At 49.8% G+C, this 24689-nt stretch overlaps 2 protein-coding genes across 2 annotated transcripts; both read right to left on the reverse strand.

Annotated features, from left to right (window-relative positions):
- Positions 1–249: 249 nt before the first annotated feature.
- Positions 250–8252, reverse strand: LOC120917109. The gene is made up of 2 exons (XM_040328153.1): positions 6784–8252; positions 250–1363 (listed from the first exon to the last, which is right to left on the reverse strand). The coding sequence occupies exons 1-2, from the start codon at positions 7952–7954 to the stop codon at positions 771–773; spliced, it is 1764 nt and encodes a 587-aa protein (XP_040184087.1). The 5' UTR covers positions 7955–8252; the 3' UTR covers positions 250–770.
- A 9115-nt stretch (positions 8253–17367) lies between these two features.
- LOC120917438 lies at positions 17368–24689 on the reverse strand. Its single transcript, XM_040328729.1, has 2 exons — positions 23519–24689; positions 17368–18473 (listed from the first exon to the last, which is right to left on the reverse strand). The coding sequence occupies exons 1-2, from the start codon at positions 24687–24689 to the stop codon at positions 17881–17883; spliced, it is 1764 nt and encodes a 587-aa protein (XP_040184663.1). The 3' UTR covers positions 17368–17880.

Below are 24689 nucleotides of genomic sequence, written 5' to 3' on the forward strand. Positions count from 1 at the left end.
CTGTGCATGGTAGCCAAGCTCCAGTCTAAAGCCGGCCATACACGGTTCGAATTTTGAAACGCAATGGTGGCATCATCGGAATCACAAAAAAAAAAAAATATACGAAATTTCTGATTTTGAAAAGAAAATTTGTTCGAAATTTGATCTCATCTTCTTGGTGTGAATGGAACCTATTGCCCAAGTACCAGCTGTTATGCCACTTACCAAATACCACCTTACACCTATTTAAATAATTCAGACCAGACATACTTTCTTGCGTTTAAATGGCCATAAACAGCCCTTTATTACAATAACCAACCATGAAAGATTACATAATATAAGCGGTAATAAACAGAAAAAAAAATACCATAACTTCTCAGACCGAATGCAACTGCATGTTTTCTAGGTCAGGATTTAACTAGATGTATCTGGCACCGCCTTGCCTGTTGTGAAACGCGTCAGTATCTTGCCCCTGCTTCTGTTACATGAACTTTGATGATTTTTTTACAATAAAATGCGTATATTGGAGTGCTGCTGTCCAGATTTTCCTTCTTATCGTTTGTGTTGAGCCAGCACCTGTTACTCCCACATTGAGGAGAGCGTCATTCTCAGTCCACCACCTGGAGGGGTTCAGCTTTTACACCTTGCATTTCTACGGCCCCCAGCCGCACCAGCTCAGGGACAATTTTTCGGCAAATTCTCCAGCCAACTGCCCCAACACGTGTTACATCCAAAAAAAAAAAAAAAAAAAAACCTCTATGATCTCTGCCACAGACGCCCAGCATGAAATTTTACGCCTGGGCGGCCCGCCACACCCGAAGGGCACGCTCGATTCCTTCCTGCAGACCTAAGCACCAAAGGTCGATCCCCACTGAATTCAAATGAACCCCGTCCTCTCTCAGGAACAGCTGAGGTTGCTTTTCCATGTCGCCATGGCGAATCGCTAAGCCACCGTTAGAGACAAACATTTTTGCCACCTCTTTGTTTACTTTGATCTTCGCTTTGTTAAGCTTTGCCGCAGACATCGCCAAGTTCCAGGAAGTCCTAGCCACAATGTCAGACCACACGACAACAGTGTCGGGGAACGTGATCCGCAAGCGCAAAAAATCAAATTTGATATCCCTACTCAACTCGCGTGAGGCACGAATCCCTAGGTCATTGCCTCCAACATGAAGAATGAGCACGTCGGGGGGCCTGTCAAGCCTGGAATAGTGATTTACCTCAGGCAAGACCCTGGACCATAACATCCCCGGGACCCCGATCCATTTGATCCTGACCTGTTCCCTGGGAAATCCCAACTGTAGACCATCAGGGTTAAGACCAGCATGTGCTGCTCCCAAGACAACATAGTTATGGCCAAGGATCCACACCAAACATTCTGAACCTGAAAAACAAGACATAATCATAAAACCAACATTAATATAACAACACATAAGACACAACTCCAACATAAAGAAAGACAAAAAACAGTGCTGCACTACTTTAAACCATGCACAATCCATGAACAATAAACTTTGTTAATACAATGAATTTCAATGTTGCAGGAAGGGGTGTGCACTATATGTCTGGTCTGGGTAGCGTGATTGCAGGCCAACGAGCGGCGCACGTGTGTAGGGAGGAAAGGGGAGTATACAAGTCTGTGCAGAGACGCTATGGTTCCACCCCTTACTGAAGAAGTCAATGCCCTGACGATACACGTCTAGGGGGCGGAGTTTACGCACTGATGTTACAAACAAGGCCATCTCGAGAATTGGATGTTTGCTATGCCCTGCAGTTTGCACGAGCCGATTGTGCTTTTCTTGTAATTATACCTATTTACCTTTTATACTAATAAATATTTTGGAAACGTGGAGCACTAGATGTTACCTTTGTTTTACATATAAACCACTCAATTGGGCAAGACGATCGGGGTTCTTGGAAACTTATTAAAAGGAGCTATTTAACCGAAGGAGGTCTGATCTACAGCACGCCAGGTGCCTTTTCTCCAGAGGGGATAACTGCTGATTTTTATCTGGTATGAGGGGAGCGTATCTCATTTAAAGAATCCGCGCATAGGTACGACGGCGCACATTTGGACTTACGACGGTGTATCAGTAGATACGTCAGCGTAAGTCTTTGTGAATCCGGGCCATTGTATTTTCACAGTTTATTGTTCACAGATTACACATGGTTTTAAAGCGGAGTTCCGCCTGCAAAAAAAGAAAAGAAAAAAAAAAAAAAAGTTAAAATTCAAAAAGTCAGCAGCCACAAATACTGCAGCTGCTGGCTTTTAAAACAAGGACACTTACCTGTCCAGAGCGCCCGCGATGTCCTCACCAGACCCGTCTCTCGGCTCCCAGGTGGAGGCGCCGGCAACTACTTGCCACCCAGGCCAATTCTGACATTTCTCTCCATGTAAAACTCATCTTTTTTTTTGCCAGAAAATTACATAGAACCCCCAAACATTACATTTTTTTAAGGGGAGACCCTAGAGCAGACCTCAAATTCTCCACTCGCATTTTGCGAGTGAAAAATTAGGTCTGGCGAGGAGCTGGGCTGCCTGGGAGTGTGGGGGAGGGGCAAGCACCGCTGGCGATCGGGGTTAATCGCGAGCCGTTCTCGCAGTGATCCCCCCGATGGCACAGAGGAAGCGGAGAGACGTGGGATCGCAGAGTGCTATAGTCCGCTGTTACAACTTGCATTGAAATTTCCTCCACTCTGCCCACAGCCCCGCCTCCTCCTGACCCCTGTGATAGACAACACATCTCAGCATTGGACCCGCATTCTGTCTATTACAGGCACAGGGTCGTCAGGAGGCGGGGCTGTGGGCAGAGCAGAGGAAATTTCAATGCAATTTGTAACAGCGGACTATACCACTCTGCGATCCCACGGCTCTCCTCTTCCTCTATGCTCTCTCCAATCAGGGCTATATATATATATATATATATATATATATATATATATATATATATATATATATATATATATATATATATATATATATATATATATATATATATATATATATATATATATATATATATATACACACACACACACTTGTAACGGACATATGCATGCTGCCGGGACAGTTATAATCTCATGCAGGGAGGACTACAAGGAACTGCATGGCTTGTCACAATTGGATGTACCACATTGTATTCTGAGCTCAAAGGGTTAACTGGACAAAGGGTCTCTTTCATTGCTGAATGCTAATGTTCCCTTCGCATAGCTAATGAACTCTCTTGTGTGCAGGTAAACAGCCCCCCTGTGAGGTGTATGCTGATGGGGATTATGTGTGAGTGATAATTGTTTTAAAGGTTAATTGAATTCTATTGAGAAAGGAATGTGCCTGGCCAGAAAATGTTAAGTGGTTGCGGTGCCGAAGCGGCTAGAGACTGGTCAAGTGATTAATTCAAGGAGATGTCATTGTTTCAGGGGGTCTGTGTTGAAGCCCCCTACTGGGTGAAGGGGGGGGGGCGGAAACTGTCATTGTTCTTGTAACAGTTGTAAGCAGATATAAGCAGGTGAAATATGCCAAATAAAGTCAGTGTGCTTGACCCTTCAAACGTAGCCCGTCTCGTTTCTTGGAAGGGCGTTCAATGGGATATACCGGCGGTACCTGCATATCGCAGCTTGCCAGGGAAAAGGACGTCGCCAACGGCTGAGACCCTCACACTACATGGGTAGCCGTTACAATACTGTAGGTAGAAAATGGTTCAAAAATGCTTGCTTGTTCAACTTTTTAAATAATGGCTCAACTTGATTCTCAAAATACAAAAATTTGTGATTTTGTGGCTGAAACAAACAATTTTCTAAACTTAAGTGGTGGAATCGATCAAAAACAGACCAACAATAAAAACCTACAGTGTATGAGCAGGCTGAAGTTAATCCTGGAAGCACAGCAAAAGTTCTTTCCACCGCCAAACTTTTGTGCAAACATGGAGATTGACAGATCTTTATCAAACGCAAATTCTGTTTTGAACAATTTTCTAAGGGGGCAAAGCGAGTCCGCAATGGTGGGCACGGTGAGTCCGCAATGGTGGGCACTGATAAAGTTGTTGTTAATATTTATTTTTGCAACTTAATTCTGCATAAAACATTTCACAAAATAATGTATGAGGGTGCGATTAGCGGGAGAATTAGGGACGGGGTAGGGGTTGGGTGGGCAACTAGTGGAGAGTAACCCTTGAGGCCTGGCTAGTGGCTCAAGACTTGAAATTTTGAGCCCTGCCCTAGAGAATACAGTGGCAGTCTTGCAACTTTATCTCGCCCGGTATTTGCGCAGCAATTTTTCGAACAGGTTTTATTTTTTAAAATAAATAAATAATAATAAAAAAATAAAAATAAAGTTGGTCCAATTTGAAAGATGAAGTTACGCCGAGTAAATAGATACCCAACATGTCACGCTTCAAAATTGCACACACTCGTGGAATGGCGCCACACTTCGGTACTTAAAGCGTCGCCTATGGGGATTTTTAATTTTTTTTACTAGTTACATGTTTTGAGTTACAGAGGATGTCTAGGACTAGAATTATTGCTCTAACATTCGCGACGATACCTCACATGTGCGAGCACACAGGGACGGGGGCGCTTTAAAATTGTGTGTTTTTTTTGGACACTTTAAAAAATTATAATATATATATAAAATGTGATCACTGATTCCTACAAGGAATGTAAACATCCCTTGTAATAAGAATATGGCACGATTGGTTCTCTTTACAGTGAGATATGGAGTCAATAAGATCCCACATCTCACCTCTAGGCTGGGAAGCCTGATAATAATAATAATAATAATAATAATAATAATAAGGCTTCATTTCCACTGGCGTTTTTACAGCCATTCTTGTTAGCCTTTTTTACAGCTTAAAAACGCCTGTCCATGTTTTTTTTTTTTTTTTTCTACAAAATATTTTTTTTTTTGTGAGCTGCAGCTTTAAAAATGCAGCGGTAGCGTTTTTGAGCGTTTTCGCGTTTAACGTCTGGCGTTTTTACAGCTCTACTCTGGAGCTTCAGAACGTCCTGGTCCTGCGTTTTTTTTACAACTCAAAAACGCCTATGCCATTTGCAGCTCAAAAACGCCTACAGTATGTGGGCATGATGCCATAGAATAACATAGACAGGCGTTTTTAAGCTGTAAAAACGCTCAGAAAAGTGGCTGTAAAAACGTCAGTGGAAATGAAGCCTAATAAAAAAATAAAATAAAAAAGGGATCTCCATTTGTTTGAACGCAGAGGTGAGGCCTGGCCATCTGGTCCGCTGCAAAATCTCTAGGGTAAACATCCAGGGCCAGACGAGTCGGTAGAAGCACCGGAGGGCGGCGGGAGTTGGACGTCCCCTCTCGCCGCCCGTAAGAACGATCAAGTGGCGGAACAGCCTCTATGATGGCTCTTATGGTGTAGGGAATCACCAGGTGAAAAAGCCAATATAAATGATGCCTGTAGCTGCAGGCATCATTCAGATATACCAGCACAAAGTCAAGGACCTCACACGGTCGCGCTGCGCATTCCGATTGGTCCCTGCTGTCTTCTGGGATCTACGTGTCTCCCAGAAGACAGCGAAGACACTACCGAAGGGTGGAGCCTCACAGATTGTAAGTTAGTGGGAACTGAAGAAATGCTGGATAACGTGCACAGGATCGAGAAACCCTCAAAAAAACTTGGAAAAGACCCGCCGCCGCCCCGGTTGGGAAGGGAGCCAACTCTTCCACCTTCACCGGAGTCCTCCCCTTTGCCAGCCTCACCGGACTTACCCTTGCCTTGTTTGATTCACTTCATGAATGGGTGGGAACCTCCGCAGCTGAAGCATTCATGGCAAAAACAACAGGATCCCCCGAATCTGTAGGTCCTCGTTGAGTTGCCAACAGAAACCTTTACACTTTCTGGCCGATGGTGACAAGGTCGCTCTTACAGTAAAGAACCCTCTATGTCAGGGGTGCCCAACCTTTTGAAGAACAAGGGCCACTTAAGCAACTTGGTAACCAGTCCGGGCCACAATAAGCGGAGTGGGTGGATGACAGGTCACGGCTATTCTATAGGCCCTCCGATCCGCCTAGATGGAAGAGGACAAATTCCCTTCTGTTATTTTTTTTTTTTTAGAAGTTTGGATTGGAGGTAGGCGAGCGTAAGCGGACAAAAGTCTGTTTACATCTGCCGTTCTATAGAGGTGAATTGAGGGTCTGATCCTGTGAGAAGGGCCCAAGACGGCTTTCACACACCGCGGGTGCAGCGTACTGTGAACCTGTGTCTATCCTGCGGGTTAGCTGAACTTTGCCATAGACTCCACCTGTGGCAAAAGCCAGCGCTGTCCAGGAAGCATTGGCTTATGGGGCTCTGCAGCCGCTTTCTTCCTCTACCACTAGCTTCATTCACAACACTGATGCTGGGGTATGGGGGTGGGTCGGCAACCTGTGATTTGGGCTTGCCAACCCCCCATTCCAGAGCAGGAGGCCGCAGGCCACATCAGAGGGCTCCGCGGACCACGTGTGACCCCCGGGCCACTAGTTGGTCACCCCTGCTCTATGTAGTTTAGGGTTAAACCTCTTTCCTTGTCCTCTGTGGGAGTAGTCGCCGCATTGTGTGTGCCCCCCCCCCCCCGAATGCGCTGTGGGAGCCCTCACAGCTGTCCACACAGCCACCAACCCCGCTGAAACTCCACCTGAGTCACAACGAGCCAGCACCTCACTAAAACCAGCCATAAATGCCTACAGTATGTTATTTTATGCAACCCTCCCGCCACCACCTGCTGAGAACCCCTGTAACAGAACACCTCACGGCCCCTAGAGACCGACTCTACATGTTACTGAGGAGCACAGAAATTACTTACCAGGCTGCCCTGCGACACCAGACCACACAGTCGCCGATACGGATCCCTGCAGCCCTGTGTCAGAACCCGGCAGAGGGTCGTCCCCGGGGTCCTCCGCTCCCTCCTTCGATGTTGTCAGCTTCCCCTTTGCCCTCTCTTCCTCCCAAGGCCGTCGGCTGAAGACTTCACTGGCGTCCTCTTCTCCATCCTCTGATGTTGTCAGCTCCCCCTCCGACCTGTCTTCCTCCAAAGGCTGCCGGCTGAAGACGTCACTGGCGGCCTCTTCTCCATCCTCTGATGTTGTCTGCGCCCCCTCCGACCTGTCTTCCTCCCAAGGCTGCCGGCTGAAGACGTCACTGGCGGCCTCTTCTCCATCCTCTGATGTTGTCAGCGCCTCCTCCGCCCTGTCTTCCTCCCAAGGCTTCCGGCTGAAGACGTCACTGGCACCCTCTGATGTTGTCAGCGCCCCCTCCGCCCTATCTTCCTCCCAAGGCTGCCGGGTGAAGACGTCACTGGCGGCCTCTGCTCCATCCTCCGATGTTGTCAGCGCCTCCTCCGACCGGTCTTCCTCCGAAGGCTGCGGGCTGAAGAAGTCACTGGCGACTGCCCTCCTCCCCCGCTGCTCTGTCTGTTGGGATTGCGTGGCAGAAGCGGCGTGCCAGTCCCACTTCGGTGTAGCCGCGCCGGCGCCCCCTCCAGTAGTACCACGGCTTCTCTCGGTGGCAGTCCCAGTCGCCCCAGGAATCTGATCGGCATTGGTAGAACTTTCTCTCCCTCGCCAGGCCGCTCCAGCGGCAGGCAGGACACCCACCGGGTAGGCCACATGGTTCCGCTGATCGGCAGATGGGGTTGAGGAGCTGGGGGGTGACCCACATTCCTTACCCGGGGTCCGCCTGTGAAGGGGATTCCTTCCAGCCCCACCAGACCACAGAGCAGGCGTTCTCTTGGCTGTGGGGGCCGAAGGGTCCAAGACTGGGCTCCCAGGGCGGCGGCGGCCCCTCGGGGGCAGTTCAGGGCTGGAACGCACAGGAGGGGGGCGTGACCTCTCAGCGTGTGGAAGTTCTGGGGCGGGTGGAACCGCCATTTTCTCCAAATCCGGCAGCACGGCAGAAAGCTGGGCCCGCAGCCATTCTATTCCATTGGCATCCGCAGCCGATCGAACCCTGGCCAGTATGCTCTCCACATCCTCCATTGTACTTCTCACAGACTCAGCACAAGCTTATCTGGCAATGTCCTCCGTCCAACTAATGTTATAGAGAGAGGGTCACCTCCCAACAAGGGACACACAGGGCGGGGTGACAATTCCCCCCCTCCCGGCTGTTCAATTGGAACTTTTGACAGAACGCCGTCCCAGATTATATGCAAAACGGCCAGCGGTCGCCCGCTGCCGCTTTCGTTTCTTTCAGAGGAAGTCAGCCGTGGGCGACTGACTGTAACATTCTGGGACTTGTAGACCACGCGAGCGCCCTGTGATTGGCCGAATGGAGGTCATGTGCGCCCGCACGCTGTGGAATTCTGGGACTTGTAGTTCACGCAAGCGCCTTGTGATTTGACGTACGGGGGGACACGTGTGGCCGCACGCTATGGCATTCTGGGACTCGTAGTCCAAGCGTGCGTCCTGCGATTGGCGCGGCGGTGCTGGTTGGTCACGTGTCTGATCGCGACCACGTGCTCCCGGAGTCACGCCGCTCTGCCTGGCGCGCTGTGTGTTTTTGCTGAGGTCTCTCACATGTACCTCTCCCTTTCTGTCAGCCCAACCCCCTCTCTGCCAGCCCACCCCCCTGTCAGAACACCACCTCTATTAGCCCCCTCCCTGTCAGCCCAACCCCCTCTGTTAGCCTCCTGTCTTTGTAAGCCCTACCCCCTTTGTCAGGCCCCGCCTCTGTTAGCCAACCCCCCTCTGCCAGCCCCCTTCTCTTTCAGCCCACCCCCCTCTGTCAGCCCCCTCTATGGCAGTCCACCCCCTCTGTCAGCAAATCCCCATCTGTCAACCCACCCACTCTGTCAGCCCCAACCCCTCTATTAGCCCCCTCTCTGTCAGCCCACCCCCTCTGGTAGCCTCCTCTCTGTAAGCCCCACCCCCTTTGTCAGCCCACCCCCTCTGTCACCCAACCCCCCACTGTCAGCCCAACCCTCTCTGCCAGCCCCCTTCTCTTTCAGCCCACCCCCTTTGTCAGCCACACCCCACTCTACCAGCCCCCGACTGTCATCCCCACCCCCTCTGACAGCCCACCCCCCTCTGTTAGCCTCCTGTCTCTGTAAGCCCCACCCCCTCTGTCAGCCCCCTCTCTGTCAGCACATCCCCATCTTTCAGCCCCACCCCCATCTGTCTGCCCACCCCCTCTCTGTCAGCCCACCCCCCTCTGTTAGCCTCCTGTCTCTGTAAGCCCCACCTCCTTTGTCAGCCCACCCTCTTAGAGGGGGGTTGGCTGGCAGAGGGGGTTGGGCTGACAGTGGGGGGGGGGCTGATAGAGGGGGATTGGCTGACAATCAGCCCCCCCACTGTCAGCCCAACCCCATCTGCCAGCCCCTTTCTCTTTCAGCCCACCCCCTTTGTCAGTTCCACCCCCCTCTTGCAGCCCCGACTGTCAGCCTAACCTCCTCTGACAGCCCACTCCCCTCTGTTAGCCTCCTGTCTCTGTAAGCCCCACCCCCTCTGTCAGCCCCCTCTATGGCAGTCCACCCCCCCTCTGTGTCAGCACATCCCCATCTGTCAGCCCCACCCCCCTCTGTCAGCCCCCTGTCTCTGTAAGCCCACCCCCTCTCTGTCAGCTCGCCCCATCCTCTCTGTCAGACCACCCCCCTTTGTCTGCCCCTCCTCTCTGTCAGCCCACCCCCCTTTGTCACCCCCACCCCCTCTGTTGGCCCCTCTCTGTCAGTCACAGCAGGGTGCACCGTGCCAGCCACCCACTGACCCACAGCAGGGAGCCAGCCACCCACAGTTACCCACCTACACCAGTAAACCTGACAGCCAACCAGACACGGTGACCATCCACAGCAGGATGCCAGCCAGCAACCCACGGTGACCCACCCACACCAGGGAGCCAGCCAGTCACAGCAGGGTGCCGGCCAGCCACAGAGGACGCGGGAGGCAGCCAGCCACAGAGGACGCGGGAGGCAGCCAGCCAGCCACAGAGGACGTGGGAGGCAGCCAGCCACAGAGGACGCGGGAGGCAGCCAGCCACAGAGGACGCGGGAGGCAGCCAGCCACAGAGGACGCGGGAGGCAGCCAGCCAGCCACAGAGGACGCGGGAGGCAGCCAGCCACAGAGGACGCGGGAGGCAGCCAGCCACAGAGGACGCGGGAGGCAGCCAGCCAGCCACAGAGGACGCGGGAGGCAGCCAGCCAGCCACAGAGGACGTGGGAGGCAGCCAGCCACAGAGGACGCGGGAGGCAGCCAGCCACAGAGGATGCGGGAGGCAGCCAGCCAACCACAGAGGACGCGGGAGGCAGCCAGCCACAGAGGACGCGGGAGGCAGCCACAGCTACAGTACCCATAGTTAAGGTAAGAGGAGCGCTACACCGTGACAATTTTATTTCTACTTTGTGAGAGGTTGGGGCAGGGGTGAGAGTCAGTGAATGAGGCCTCTGTTAGAGAGACCCCCCTCCAGGTCCTATTAGACTCATTTGAAGTCTCTAATGGGTTCTTGAGGGGGGTGGGTCTCTCTCTTTCTAGAGAGAGACCCCCCCCTCCAGGTCCCATTAGACTCTGTTGTAGTCTCCAATGTGACCTGGTAGGGAAAACATTCTAACAGAGTGTCCAATGGACACTGTTAGAGAAATTATGGGGTGGGTCATGGTCGGTGCCAGGGGTGGGTCATGGACAGGGCTTGACAGGGGGCCCTTGCTTTATTTGGGTGTTGTTGGTCCGCCCCATGGCAGCAAGGCGCGCCAGGGAGTCGGGACCCACGTGACTGGCTCAGGCTGCAAATTTGCTTGCCCCCAGGACAGGAACATCACTTCACACCCCCCGGGATTGGAGGAAGCCGTGCAAGGACCTGATGAGCTGGCATGGGCAGCTGCCATCACTGAGGTGAGAGACCCTGACACCTGCAACTGAACCCCACATCCCATCTACCCTCCCTCCATACACCTTATTTTCCCTGCCCCAGGCCAGCGCCCACCCAGTAACCTAAAAATAGCCCTTAACACTGTGGGTCCTGCTGGGAGCTGGTCATGGCCAGTAAGACCCACAGGCCGTGGCCAGCAGGACCCACAAGCCATGGCCAGCAGGACCGACAGGTCCGCGGGCAGCTCCCAACAGGACCCACAGCGTCGCTAGAACGACAGCAAAAGCGTCGCTTTACCGCCGATGTCCCTAACGCCCCCTAAGTGTGAAAGTGCCCTAAAACTGAACTTCCTTGACGCATTTCACATCTCTCAGCTTTCTCACAAAAAAATGACTTTCAATGAAGAGACCAAAAAAGAGCAAATGAAGTTTAGGGTGTGACTTGGTTCACACTGGTGGTGTAGGGGTGGTAAAATCAGGCGGGTTCATCTATTTTTACCACCCCCAATCACCCACTTTCAAGTTTACTAGGCAGCCGAAGCGGTGAGTTCATGCCGCCACAATGGCAAAGCTTCCCTTCGCAGTGCAGTCATTGAGACCCAGCTTGACACCCGTCGAATTCACATGTTAACCACTTAAGGACCGGACCAATATGCTGCTAAATGACCCAAGGGGTTTTTACAATTCGGCACTGCGTCGCTTTAACAGACAATTGCGCGGTCGTGCGACGTGGCTCCCAAACAAAACGGGGTCCTTTTTTTCCCACAAATAGAGCTTTCTTTTGGTGGTATTTGATCACCTCTGCGGTTTTTATTTTTTCGCTATAAACAAAAATAGAGCGACAATTTTGAAAAAAAATGCAATATTTTTTACTTTTTGCTGTAATAAATATCCCCCAAAAATATATAAAAAAACATTTTTTTTCCTCAGTTTAGGCCGATACGTTTTCTTCTACCTATTTTTGGTAAAAAAAATCGCAATAAGCGTTTATCGGTTGGTTTGCGCAAAATGTATAGCGTTTACAAAATAGGGGATAGTTTTATTGCATTTTTATAATATTTTTTTTTTTTTACTACTTATGGCGGCGATCAGCGATTTTTTTCATGACTGCGACATTATGGCGGACACTTCGGACAATTTTGACACATTTTTGGGGCCATTGTCATTTTCACAGCAAAAAATGCATTTAAATTGCATTGTTTATTGTGAAAATGACAGTTGCAGTTTGGGAGTTAACCACAGGGGGCGCTGTAGGAGTTAGGGTTCACCTAGTGTGTGTTTACAACTGTAGGGGGGTGTGGCTGTAGGTCTGACATCCGCGATCGAGTCTCCCTATAAAAGGGATCACACAATCGATGCAGCTGGCACAGTGAAGAACGGGGAAGCCGTGTTTACACACGGCTCTCCCCGTTCTTCAGCTCCGGGGACCGATCGCCGCACTCCAGCGGGGATCGGGTCCGCGGGACCCGCGGTCCCGGAGCTTCGGACCGGGTCGCGGGAGCGAGCCACGGGCGCGCGCCCGCGACCCACGGCTGGGTACTAGTACAGGACGTACCTGTACGTACATGTGCCCAGCCATGCCATTCTGCCGACGTATATGTGCAGGAGGCGGTCCGGAAGTGGTTAAAGTCAATAGGGCCGCACTGCAACCATGTGCCAATCATGCCTATGGTGTGTTAGTTAAATTTGAAATCCTTACTAGGATAGAAAAAATGACCATGTGGATCAAAACACAGGCATGCAGCAGATGGAAGTGTCAACTCCTGTACACTTGTAAACCGGATGTCAGTTGTGGTCTGAGAAAAGGTCCACCATGGATGTCTTTTTAGAGGGGGGTAAGGTCCGCCAGCCACGAGAGAGAGGCCTAAGGGTTCACATACAGTCATACACGTTAAAGTGTTTGGAAACCCTTACATATACCCAGTGAAGCAACTATCCTAAGATGATACACAGAGAGGAAACAAATCCTCCTACATAAGCTGTACCTGTTTATCTGCAGCCTTCTCTTCTTTATATCCATTAAAAGTCAATAATTTATAAAGCTTGTCTGAGCTTTCAGAAATCAGGAGGGGTGCTAAAATTACACCCTGTAGATATCAGTGAGGAGAGCTCTGAGAGCTGATTGGAGGAACGAGATAGAAATAAAGTGAGAGAGAGCTGTGCATGATGTCATAAGCCTAGGCTTCTTACCGGACAAGAAACAGGAAGTGGGCTGTATAAAGTATTTAATGGCAGAAAAAATAAAGTTTTACTATCCAAAGTTAAAATAACAAGGGCAGAAGATTTCATAGATGGGAAGATGAAAAAAGTACTGAAGGTCCACTTTTTAACCACTTGCCGCCCACCAATGACATACTGACGTGGGCAAAGTGGTTGTACAATCCTCTGGATTCTGAGCTGCTGCCCGCCCCCGGGGGCGCGCATCGCGGCGATCGTTGTTGCAGGGTGTCAGTCTGACACCCCGCAACACCGATCAAGGTAAAGAGTCTCTCACGGAGAGAAATCAACCTCACCGCCCGAATATCGCGGTAAATACGACGGTATAGCCGCGCTACAAATAGCGCGGCTATACCGTCACCGCAGCTCCACGCTGCAATGTGAAAGCAGCCTTAGGAACCATTCACACCTGAGTGTAGCGCAGCAACAGTTGGCGCAGCATGTTCTTTTTAGTGTTTTTGAAACGGCACCATTCATTTGAATGGGCTCCCTCCGCTCCAAAAGAAGCTCATGCACCAAATCTTGGCACAAATCCAGGAGTTGTTTGGCGCTTGCGATTTTGCCGTTATTTTAACACTTTTTTTTTTTTGCTCAACAATCGCTGCAAAATTGCACTGCGTTTGGGGTGCCATTCAGAAATAATGGCGTTGCAAACGTGTCCTGCGTTTTGCCACAATTCTGGAATCATGAGCAGACGCCTGCGATTCAGATCACCTACGTGTAAAGCATTCTATGCACAAAGGTAAAAAAAACCTTCACACTGCCATGCGGAGCGGCTCACAGCAGGGGGTCCGGTGCGTCCCCGTTCACCGTTTCAGGTCCTAATTCGGTCTGAATTTTTGGCTGGATGTGGACCTGAAACTCACCAGAAGATGCACAGGACTCTTCTGCAAACCGCTCCACATGCCGTCCCGGAGCTGTAGGAACCGGCTCTATTGAGAGCCGCTGGTCACAGTCGCGAATTGGATGCGGAAGGAAACCCACATCCAATTCGCACCAGTGTGAATCCAGCCTTAGTGTTCAGCTCCCCTCTCAGCCCTCGTTATACTCACCTTAGCCAGCGATGTGCACAAGAGCAGAAGCTCTCCTGGCTTTCTCCCTCCCAAGTGGCTTGCTATGAGGGGCACTCAGCAGGGAGGGGGCAGGAGAGGCAGCGGGGAACCCAAGAAGAGGAGAATTGGGGCTGTTCTGGGCAAAACCCCTCCCCTCCATAGAGCAGGTAAGTATAACATGCTTGTTGTTTATAAAGAAAAAAAAAAGTGACTGGCCTCAGGTGATACATAGAGATATAACTATATCCTACATGAGTTAGTTTTACCTGCAGTCTTCTCTACATCTGTTCAAAGCCAGAAATATAAAGCTTGTCTGAGAGTTCAGCTAACATGGGACAGCTGAAGTTACACTCTGCAGAGATCAGCAAGGAGAGCTTTGAGAGCTGATTAAACATCACACAGCTCACAGCAGCAGAGCTAAGGCTGTCAATCAGCTAGGAGGTCCCTCCTCTGTCACTTTGTTTCTCTTGGTGTCAGGAAAACTTGTCAGAAGTGACCCATGCTGATAGCATAGGAAGGAAGCAGCAGACAGAAATGACACACAGGGGTTGATTTACTAAAACTGGAAAGTGCAAAATCTGGTGCAACGCTGCATAGAAACCAATCGGCTTCCAGATTTCATTACCAAACCTAAAGCAGGCCATACACGGTCGAATTTCGAACAAATTTTCTTTTCGAATGCACACAGTGCACAGAACGCCCTGTCTCTCCTCCGCTCTCCCCTATGGGGAATCGGATGAATACGGACAGTGTGTCCGTATTCATCCGATCCGTTCCGCCAGACGGAAGAAAAATAGGGTTTTCTTCCGTCTGAAAAAGCGTAACTTTGCGGATGTGGATCGTTATGGACGTTAGCGGATGCATCATCCGCTAACGTCTGCAATCCCATAGGGATACATTACAAGTCCGTAAACTTAATTGAACAAACTGAAGTTAGAAGCCGATTGCAAAATCAGGTGCAGCTGTGCATGGTAGCCAAGCTCCAGTCTAAAGCCGGTGATCTGCCGTGCTGGTTCCAGGTATCACGGAAGTTCCAGCACATGCGCGAACTGATGCGCGGAGATGGTTCCAGCTATCGGGAAAGTTCCTTTAAGCACTGCGCAGGTGCAAACTTGCTGACGGAAATCCCCGAACGGCGGCCGGCATCCAGGGCGACGTGGACTTAGAGGAAAGTGGCCAGTCGGCCTCACGTCCTCGCTGCGCTCGGACAGCTCGCTGCGCTCGGACGGCTCGCTTCGCTCGCTCGGCCTCCTGGCTCTTTTTTTAACATCCTCCAATCCACGGGGATGTTAAAGAATGAGCCTGGATGCCGGGCGAGGTTCGGGGATTTCCGTCGGGAACTTTGCGCCTGCGCAGTCAGTGAAGGAACTTCCCCCATAGTGGAACATTCAGGACAAGTCACCGGCCATACACTATTCTATTATGAGGCATTTTTTAAAAATTCAAAAATAAAATTATTTTAACTTTCCTTTTTGTGACATTTAGTCCCCTTTAAAAAAAACTTTTTTGTATTAATTATACAAACAACATTTTTTTTCCTTTTTTGGTTATTTCCTTGGCTCTTTTTCCCTTTGGTCATTGGATAAATGGATGACCACCCGTTTATTATATATACATATTTTTTATATATATTTGGCTGCCGATGTTTTCAAATTATGGTGCCTCTCCCTTTTGTTTTTTGGCCTCTTCCGTGCGTTACACCTAGCATCAAGCGGTGGAGCGCATTGCTGGAACGCATGCTGGTTGTTTCAGCCACCATCGTTCTGATGACACCGCGGCTCCAAACCGAGTCTTGGTGCGCTTGTGTGGAGCGCACTCTGACGCTGACACGTGACAGTGTCATGCTTTCCGGCCGAGGCGTGGAGCGCATGGTGGAGCGCACGCCGGCCGGATAGGTTTGTTCGTCTCTGGTGTTTTTCAACTCCGTTCCGGATGCTGCTGGTGAGCTAGCGCTAAGCTGGGTTAGCGATCGGCTTTCTCATTTACTAAATGAGATTGGATTATGTGTCGGCGCCACATTTTTACTTTTACTTCATCTGTAAGGTAATTTGGACTAATTGGGATTCCACAGGTGGAGCCACCATTGAGGTAAGGGTGTCTTGTCTTTATAAGCATTCCCTGTGCAGTGTGTCAGCACCCCAGATGATGATCGTTTAGATTGAAACATGTCGGAAATTTGCTGACAATACTGCTCTTTGTTACATGCCTGTTACCAATGCTGAAAATGTGAGTGTAACCCATTTTTTTGATTTTGCTATCAAGTAAACTTTTAAACGGATTTACACTATGTGCATTTTTGCCTTCTTTTTTCTAACTTCCGTTATATTGAGTGTCTGAACCTCCATATGGACCCAAGTCTACAACCTAATACAAGGTGTTTCTGAACCGACTTTCACCTGATCCTGTGTTGGACTTCACCTCCTCGCTGGTATCATCAACTTTAAAGCGTTAATGACCCATTAGGTATAAGCCTATTTTGGGTCCACAGCTTCTGGTAAGCCTCCATTCATTTCGGTGCTGGATTTATACATCTTTTTTACCTATTAAGATTTATTATTATTTCTTTATTGAACTTTTTTTGCACATTTATCCACTGTGAATTGAACTTTGAGGATTCATCTATTATTAATAATTTTTTCACAGTTTTTGTTTATGGACTACTTTAATGTGTTTCATACGGACACTTTTCAATGATTGGCTAATTATTAATATACCCAATCCTTCTTCCCACTTATAATTAGCGCTACACTTTATGTCTTATTTGGCCATACACTATTCGAATTTTGAAAGAATTTTCTTTCAAAAATCTTAGCAAAGAATTTTCGTAAGAATTTCGCACCGTTAGCGGGCTGCAGCAACAGCTGATTTTCGTGCAGCAATCAAATTTGAGGAATCCGACATGTTGGATTTTTTTTTTTTTAACGATTTTCTGATCAATGATGGGAGAATCGTGCGAGAAATGTAATAGAAAAAAAAAATGCACATGTGCAAGAAAAAAATATTCCCGGAGAGAAAAGAATATTGCTGGCCACAAAAATTATTTTTCTATAGCAACATGAAGGTTTGGTCGGCCAAATTTCGAAAATCAATGGTGGCATCATCGGAATCACAAAAACAAAAAAATATACGAACTTTGATTTTGAAAATATTTTTTTGTTCGAAATTCGACCGTGTATGGCCCGATTTAGACTGGCCATACACCTATAGATTATCTGCAGATTTTCTACGGTCAGATGGAAAAAGTGTATTGCCCAAGTACCAGCTGTTATGCCACTTACCAAATACCACCTTACACCTATTTAAATAATTCAGACCAGACATACTTTCTTGCGCTTAAATGGCCATAAACAGCCCTTTATTACAATAACCAACCATGAAAGATTACATAATATAAGCGGTAATAAACAGAAAAAAATCTACCATAACTTCTCAGACTGAATGCAACTGCCTGTTTTCTAGGTCAGGATGTAACTAGATGTATCTGGCACCGCCTTGCCTGTTGTGAAACGCGTCAGTATCTTGCCCCTGCTTCTGTTACATGAACTTTGATGATTTTTTTACAATAAAATGCGTATATTGGAGTGCTGCTGTCCAGATTTTCCTTCTTATCGTTTGTGTTGAGCCAGCACCTGTTACTCCCACATTGAGGAGAGCGTCATTCTCAGTCCACCACCTGGAGGGGTTCAGCTTTTACACCTTGCATTTCTACGGCCCCCAGCCGCACCAGCTCAGGGACAATTTTTCGGCAAATTCTCCAGCCAACTGCCCCAACACGTGTTACATCCAAAAAAAAAAAAAAAACCCTCTACGATCTCTGCCACAGATGCCCAGCATGAAACTTTACGCCTGGGCGGCCCGCCACACCCGAAGGGCACGCTCGATTCCTTCCTGCAGACCTAAGCACCAAAGGTCGATCCCCACCGAATTCAAATGAACCCCGTCCTCTCTCAGGAACAGCTGAGGTTCCTTTTCCATGTCGCCATGGCGAATCGCTAAGCCACCGTTACGGACAAAAAATTTTGTCATCTCTCTGTTTATTTTCTTCCTAGCTTTGTTAAGCTTTGCCACAGAGATCGCCAATTTCCAGGAAGTCCTAGCCACAATATCAGACCACACGACAACAGTTTTGGGGAACGAGGACCGCAAGCTCAGGAAATCAGATTTGATATCCATATGCAAGTCGTATGAGGTGCGAAACCCTAGGTCATTGCCTCCCACATGAAGAAGGAGCACGTCGGGGGGCCTGTCAAGCCTGGAATAGTGATTTACCTCAGGCAAGACCCTGGACCATAACATCCCCGGGACCCCGATCCATTTGATCCTGACCTGTTCCCTGGGAAATCCCAACTGTAGACCATCAGGGTTAAGACCAGCATGTGCTGCTCCCAAGACAACATAGTTATGGCCAAGGATCCACACCAAACATTCTGAACCTGAAAAACAAGACATAATCATAAAACCAACATTAATATAACAACACATAAGACACAACTCCAACATAAAGACAAAAAACAGTGCTGCACTACTTTAACCACTTCCATACCAGGCACTTCCGCACCTTCCCGCCCAAGCCAATTTTCAGCTTTCAGCGCTGTCGCACTTTGAATGGCAATTGCGCGGTCGTGCGACGTGGCTCCCAAACAAAATTGGCGTCCTTTTTTCCCCACAAATAGAGTTTTCTTTTGGTGGTATTTGATCACCTCTGCGATTTTTTTTTTGCGCAACAACTAAAAAAAGACTGAAAATTTTGAAAAAAAAAAAAAAAGTTTTTTTTTTTCTGTAAATTTTTTTCTAAATAAGTAAGTTTTCTCTTTCAATTACGGGCACTGATATGGCAGCACTGAAGGGCACCGATGAGATGGCACTGATGGACATCGATGAGGTAGTACTGACAGGCACAGATGAGGTGGCACTGATTGGCGGCGCTGGTATGTGGCACACATAGGCGGCACTGATGGGCGGCACTGATGGGTGGCACTGATGGGTACTTATGGGTGGCACAGATGGGCACTGGGCATGGATGGGCACTGTGGGGTGGCACTGATGGACATTGTGGGGCAGCACTGATCTACCCATGTTGCCAGTCAGTGCCCATTTGTGGGCACTGATTGGCATCTTTTTTTTTTTTTAAAAAAAAGCTTCTTTTTTTTTTTTTGGCCCACCCTGGTGGTCCAGTGTGGGCTTCCCTGGTGGTCCAGTGTGGCGATCCGAGGGGGGGCTGCACTGATAAACAATCAGCGCGAACCCCCCCCTGTCAGGAGAGCTGCCGATCGGCTCTCCTATACTCGCGTCTGTCAGACGCGAGTGAGGAAGAGCCATCAAAGGCTCTTCCTGTTTACATCGTGATCAGCCGTGATTGGACACGGCTGATCACGGGGTAAAGAGTCTCCGCCGGAGGCTCTTTACCGAGATCGGAGATGCAGGGTGTCAGACTGACACCCCGCATCACCGATCGCCGGGCGCGCGCGGCATGAAATCCTGCAGGACGTCCATGGACGTCCTGTCAGGATTTCAGAACCACTTCCCGGACGTAAATCGGCCATAGGCCGGGCGGGAAGTGGTTAAACCATGCATAATCCATGAACAATAAACTTTGTTAATACAATGAATTTCAATGTTGCAGGAAGGGGTGTGCACTATATGTCCGGTCTGGGCAGCGTGATTGCAGGCCAACGAGCGGCGCACGTGTGTAGGGAGGAAAGGGGAGTATACAAGTCTGTGCAGAGACGCTATGGTTCCACCCCTTACTGAAGAAGTCAATGCCCTGACGATACACGTCTAGGGGGCGGAGTTTACGCACTGATGTTACAAACAAGGCCATCTCGAGAATTGGATGTTTGCTATGCCCTGCAGTTTGCACGAGCCGATTGTGCTTTTCTTGTAATTATACCTATTTACCTTTTATACTATTAAATCTTTTGGAAACGTGGAGCACTAGATGTTACCTTTGTTTTACATATAAACCACTCTATTGGGCAAGACGATCGGGGTTCTTGGAAACTTATTAAAAGGAGCTATTTAACCGAAGGAGGTCTGATCTACAGCACGCCAGGTGCCTTTTCTCCAGAGGGGATAACTGCTGATTTTTATCTGGTATGAGGGGAGCGTATCTCATTTAAAGAATCCGCGCATAGGTACGACGGCGCACATTTGGACTTACGACGGCGTATCAGTAGATACGTCAGCGTAAGTCTTTGTGAATCCGGGCCATTGTATTTTCACAGTTTATTGTTCACAGATTACACATGGTTTTAAAGCGGAGTTCCGCCTGCAAAAAAAGAAAAGAAAAAAAAAAAAAAAAGTTAAAATTCAAAAAAAGTCAGCAGCCACAAATACTGCAGCTGCTGGCTTTTAAAACAAGGACACTTACCTGTCCAGAGCGCCGGCGATGTCCTCACCAGACCCGTCTCTCGGCTCCCAGGTGGAGGCGCCGGCAACTACTTGCCACCCAGGCCAATTCTGACATTTCTCTCCATGTAAAACTCATCTTTTTTTTTGCCAGAAAATTACATAGAACCCCCAAACATTACATTTTTTTTTTAAGGGGAGACCCTAGAGCAGACCTCAAATTCTCCACTCGCCTACTCGCATTTTGCGAGTGAAAAATTAGGTCTGGCGAGGAGCTGGGCTGCCTGGGAGTGTGGTGGAGGGGCAAGCACCGCTGGCGATCGGGGTTAATCGCGAGCCGTTCTTGCAGTGATCCCCCTGATGGCACAGAGGAAGCGGAGAGCCGTGGGATCGCAGAGTGGTATAGTCCGCTGTTACAACTTGCATTGACATTTCCTCCGCTCTGCCCACAGCCCCGCCTCCTCCTGACCCCGCGCCTGTGATAGACAACACATCTCAGCATTGGACCCGCATTCTGTCTATTACAGGCACCACAGGAGGCGGGGCTGTGGGCAGAGCAGAGGAAATTTCAATGCAATTTGTAACAGCGGATTATACCACTCTGCGATCCCACGACTCTCCTCTTCCTCTCTGCAATCGGGGCCATATATATATACTGTAGGTAAAAAATGGTTCAAAAATGCTTGCTTGTTCAACTTTTTAAATAATGGCTCAACTTGATTCTCAAAATACAAAAATGTGTGATTTTGTGGCTGAAACAGAACAATTTTCTAAATTTAAGTGGTGGAATCGATCAAAAACAGACCAACAATAAAAACCTACAGTGTATGAGCAGGCTGAAGTTGATCCTGGAAGCACAGCAAAGTTCTTTCCACCGCCAAACTTTTGTGCAAACATGGAGATTGACAGATCTTTATCAAATGCAAATTCTGTTTTGAACAATTTTCTAAGGGGGCAAAGCGAGTCCGCAATGGTGGGCACGGTGAGTCCGCAATGGTGGGCACTGATAAAGTTGTTGTTAATATTTATTTTTGCAACTTAATTCTGCATAAAACATTTCACAAAATAATGTATGAGGGTGTGATTAGCGGGAGAATTAGGGACGGGGTAGGGGCTGGGTGGGCAACTAGTGGAGAGTAACCCTTGAGGCCTGGCTAGTGGCTCAAGACTTGAAATTTTGAGCCCTGCCCTAGAGAATACAGTGGCAGTCTTGCAACTTTATCTCGCCCGGTATTTGCGCAGCAATTTTTCGAACAGGTTTTATTTTTGTAAATAAATAAATAAAAATAAAGTTGGCCCAATTTTTTTGCATAATGTGAAAGATGAAGTTACGCCGAGTAAATAGATACCCAACATGTCACGCTTCAAAATTGCACACTCGTGGAATGGCGCCAAACTTCGGTACTTAAAAATCCCCATAGACGACGCTTTAATTTTAATTTTTTTTACTAGTTACATGTTTTGAGTTATAGAGGATGTCTAGGGCTAGAATTATTGCTCTGACATTCGCGACGATACCTCACATGTGTTGCTCATGCGTTCGCCTCTGCGTGCGAGCACACGGGGACGGGGGCGCTTTAAAATTGTGTTTTTTTTTTTTACACTTTAAAAAATCCCCTCTCGCCGCCCGTAAGAACGATCAAGTGGCGGAACAGCCTCTATGATGGTTCTTATGGTGTAGGGAATCACCAGGTGAAAAAGCCAATATAAATGATGCCTGTAGCTGCAGGCATCATTCAGATATACCAGCACAAAGTCAAGGACCTCACACTGTCGCGCTGCGCATTCCGATTGGTCCCTGCTGTCTTCTGGGATATGCGTGTCTCCCAGAAGACAGCGAAGATACTACCGAAGGGTGGAGCCTCACAGATTGTAAGTTAGTGGGAACTGAAGAAATGCTGGACAATGTGCACAGGATCGAGAAACCCTCAAAAAAACTTGGAAAAGAAGACCCGCCGCCGCCCCGGTTGGGAAGGGAGAGAACTCTTCCTCCTTCACCGGTGTCCTCCCCTTAGCCAGCCTCACAGGACTTACCCTTGCCTTGTTTGATGCACTTCATGAATGGATGGGAACCTCCGCAGCTGAAGCATTCATGGCAAAAACAGGATCCCCCGAATCTGTAGGCTGTCGTTGAGTTGCCAACAGAAACCTTTTATACTTTCTGGCCGATGGTGACAAGGTCGCTCTTACAGTAAAGAACCCTCTACGTCAGGGGTGCCCAACCTTTTGAAGAGCGAGGGCCACTTAAGCAACTCGGTAACCAGTCCGGGCCACAATGAGCGGAGTGGGTGGATGACAGGTCACAGCTATTCTATAGGCCCTCCGATCCCCCTAGATGGAAGAGGACAAATTCCCTTGTTTTTTTTTAGAAGTTTAGATTGGAGGTAGGCGAGCGTAAGCGGACAAAAGTCTGTTTACATCTGCCGTTCTATAGAGGTGAATTGAGGTTCCGATCCTGTGAGAAGGGCCCAAGACGGCTTTCACACTGATGTGCTGCAGTTTACGCACACCGCAGCGTACTGTGAACCTGTCTATCCTGCGGGTTAGCTGAACTTTGCCATAGACTCCACCTGTGGCAAAAGCCAGCGTTGTAGAGGAAGCAATGGCTTATGAGGCTCTGCAGCCGCTTTCTTCCTCTAGCTTCATTCACAACACTGATGCTGTGGTATGGTGGGTCGGCAACCTGTGATCTGGGCTTGCCAAACCACCATTCCAGAGCAGGAGGCCGCAGGCCACATCAGAGGGCTCCGCGGACCACGTGTGACCCCCGGGACACTGGTTGGTCACCCCTGCTCTACGTAGTTGTCCTGTGCAGGCGGTGGGGCCTCTGTGGGAGTAGTCGCCGCATTGTGTGTGCCCCCCCCCGCACTGTGGGAGCCCTCACAGCTGTCCACACAGCCACCAACCCCGCTGAAACTCCACCTGAGTCACAACGAGCCAGCACCTCACTAAAACCAGCCATAAATGCCTGCAGTATGTTATTTATGCAAACCTCCCGCCACCACCTGCTGAGAACCCCGGTAACAGAACCCCTCGCAGCCCCTAGAGACTGACTCTGCAATCCACCCACCAGACACAGAACACTGCACAGGAGAGAAACATGTTACTGAGGAGCACAGAAATTACTTACCAGGCTGCCCTGTGACACCAGACCGCACAGTCGCCGATACGGATCCCTGCAGCCCTGTGTCAGAACCCGGCAGAGGGTCGTCCCCGGGGTCCTCCGCTCCCTCCTTCGATGTTGTCAGCTTCCCCTTTGCCCTGTCTTCCTCCCAAGGCCGTCGGCTGAAGACTTCACTGGCGGCCTCTTCTCCATCCTCTGATGTTGTCAGCTCCCCCTCCGACCTGTCTTCCTCCCAAGGCCGTTGGCTGAAGACTTCACTGGCGTCCATCGCTCCATCCTCTGATGTTGTCAGCGCCCCCTCCAACCTCTCTTCCTCCCAAGGCTGCCGGCTGAAGACGTCACTGGCGGCCTCTTCTCCATCCTCTGATGTTGTCTGCGCCCCCTCCGCCCTGTCTTCCTCCAAAGGCTGCCGGCTGAAGACGTCACTGGCACACTCTGATGTTGTCAGCGCCCCCTCCGCCCTATCTTCCTCCCAAGGCTGCCGGGTGAAGACGTCACTGGCGGCCTCTGCTCCATCCTCAGATGTTGTCAGCGCCTCCTCCGCCCTGTCTTTCTCCGAAGGCTGCGGGCTGAAGAAGTCACTGGCGACTGCCCTCCTCCCCCGCTGCTCTGTCTGTTGTGATTGCGTGGCAGAAGCGGCGTGACAGTCCCACTTCGGTGTAGCCGCGCCGGTGCCCCCTCCAGTAGTACCACGGCTTCTCTCGGTGGCAGTCCCAGTCGCCCCAGGAATCTGATCGGCACTGGTAGAACTTTCTCTCACTCGCCAGGCAGCTCCAGCGGCAAGCAGGACACCCGCCGGGTAGGCCACATGGTCCCGCTGATCGGCAGATGGGGTTGAGGAGCTGGGGGGTGACCCACATTCCTCCCCTGGGGTCCGCCTGTGAAGGGGATTCCTTCCAGCCCCACCAGACCACAGAGCAGGCGTTCTCTTGGCTGTGGGGGCCGAAGGGTCCAAGACTGGGCTCCCAGGGCGGCGGCGGCCCCTCGGGGGCAGTTCAGAGCTGGAACGCACAGGAGGGGGGCGTGACCTCTCAGCGTGCGGAAGTTCTGGGGCGGGCGGAACCGTCATTTTCTCCAAATCCGGCAGCACGGCAGAAAGCTGGGCCCGCAGCCATTCTATTCCATTGGCATCCGCAGCCGATCGAACCCTGGCCAGTATGCTCTCCACATCCTCCAT

This window comes from Rana temporaria, chromosome 11 (assembly GCF_905171775.1).
Source record: "Rana temporaria chromosome 11, aRanTem1.1, whole genome shotgun sequence".
Classification (NCBI taxonomy): Eukaryota; Metazoa; Chordata; class Amphibia; order Anura; family Ranidae; genus Rana; species Rana temporaria.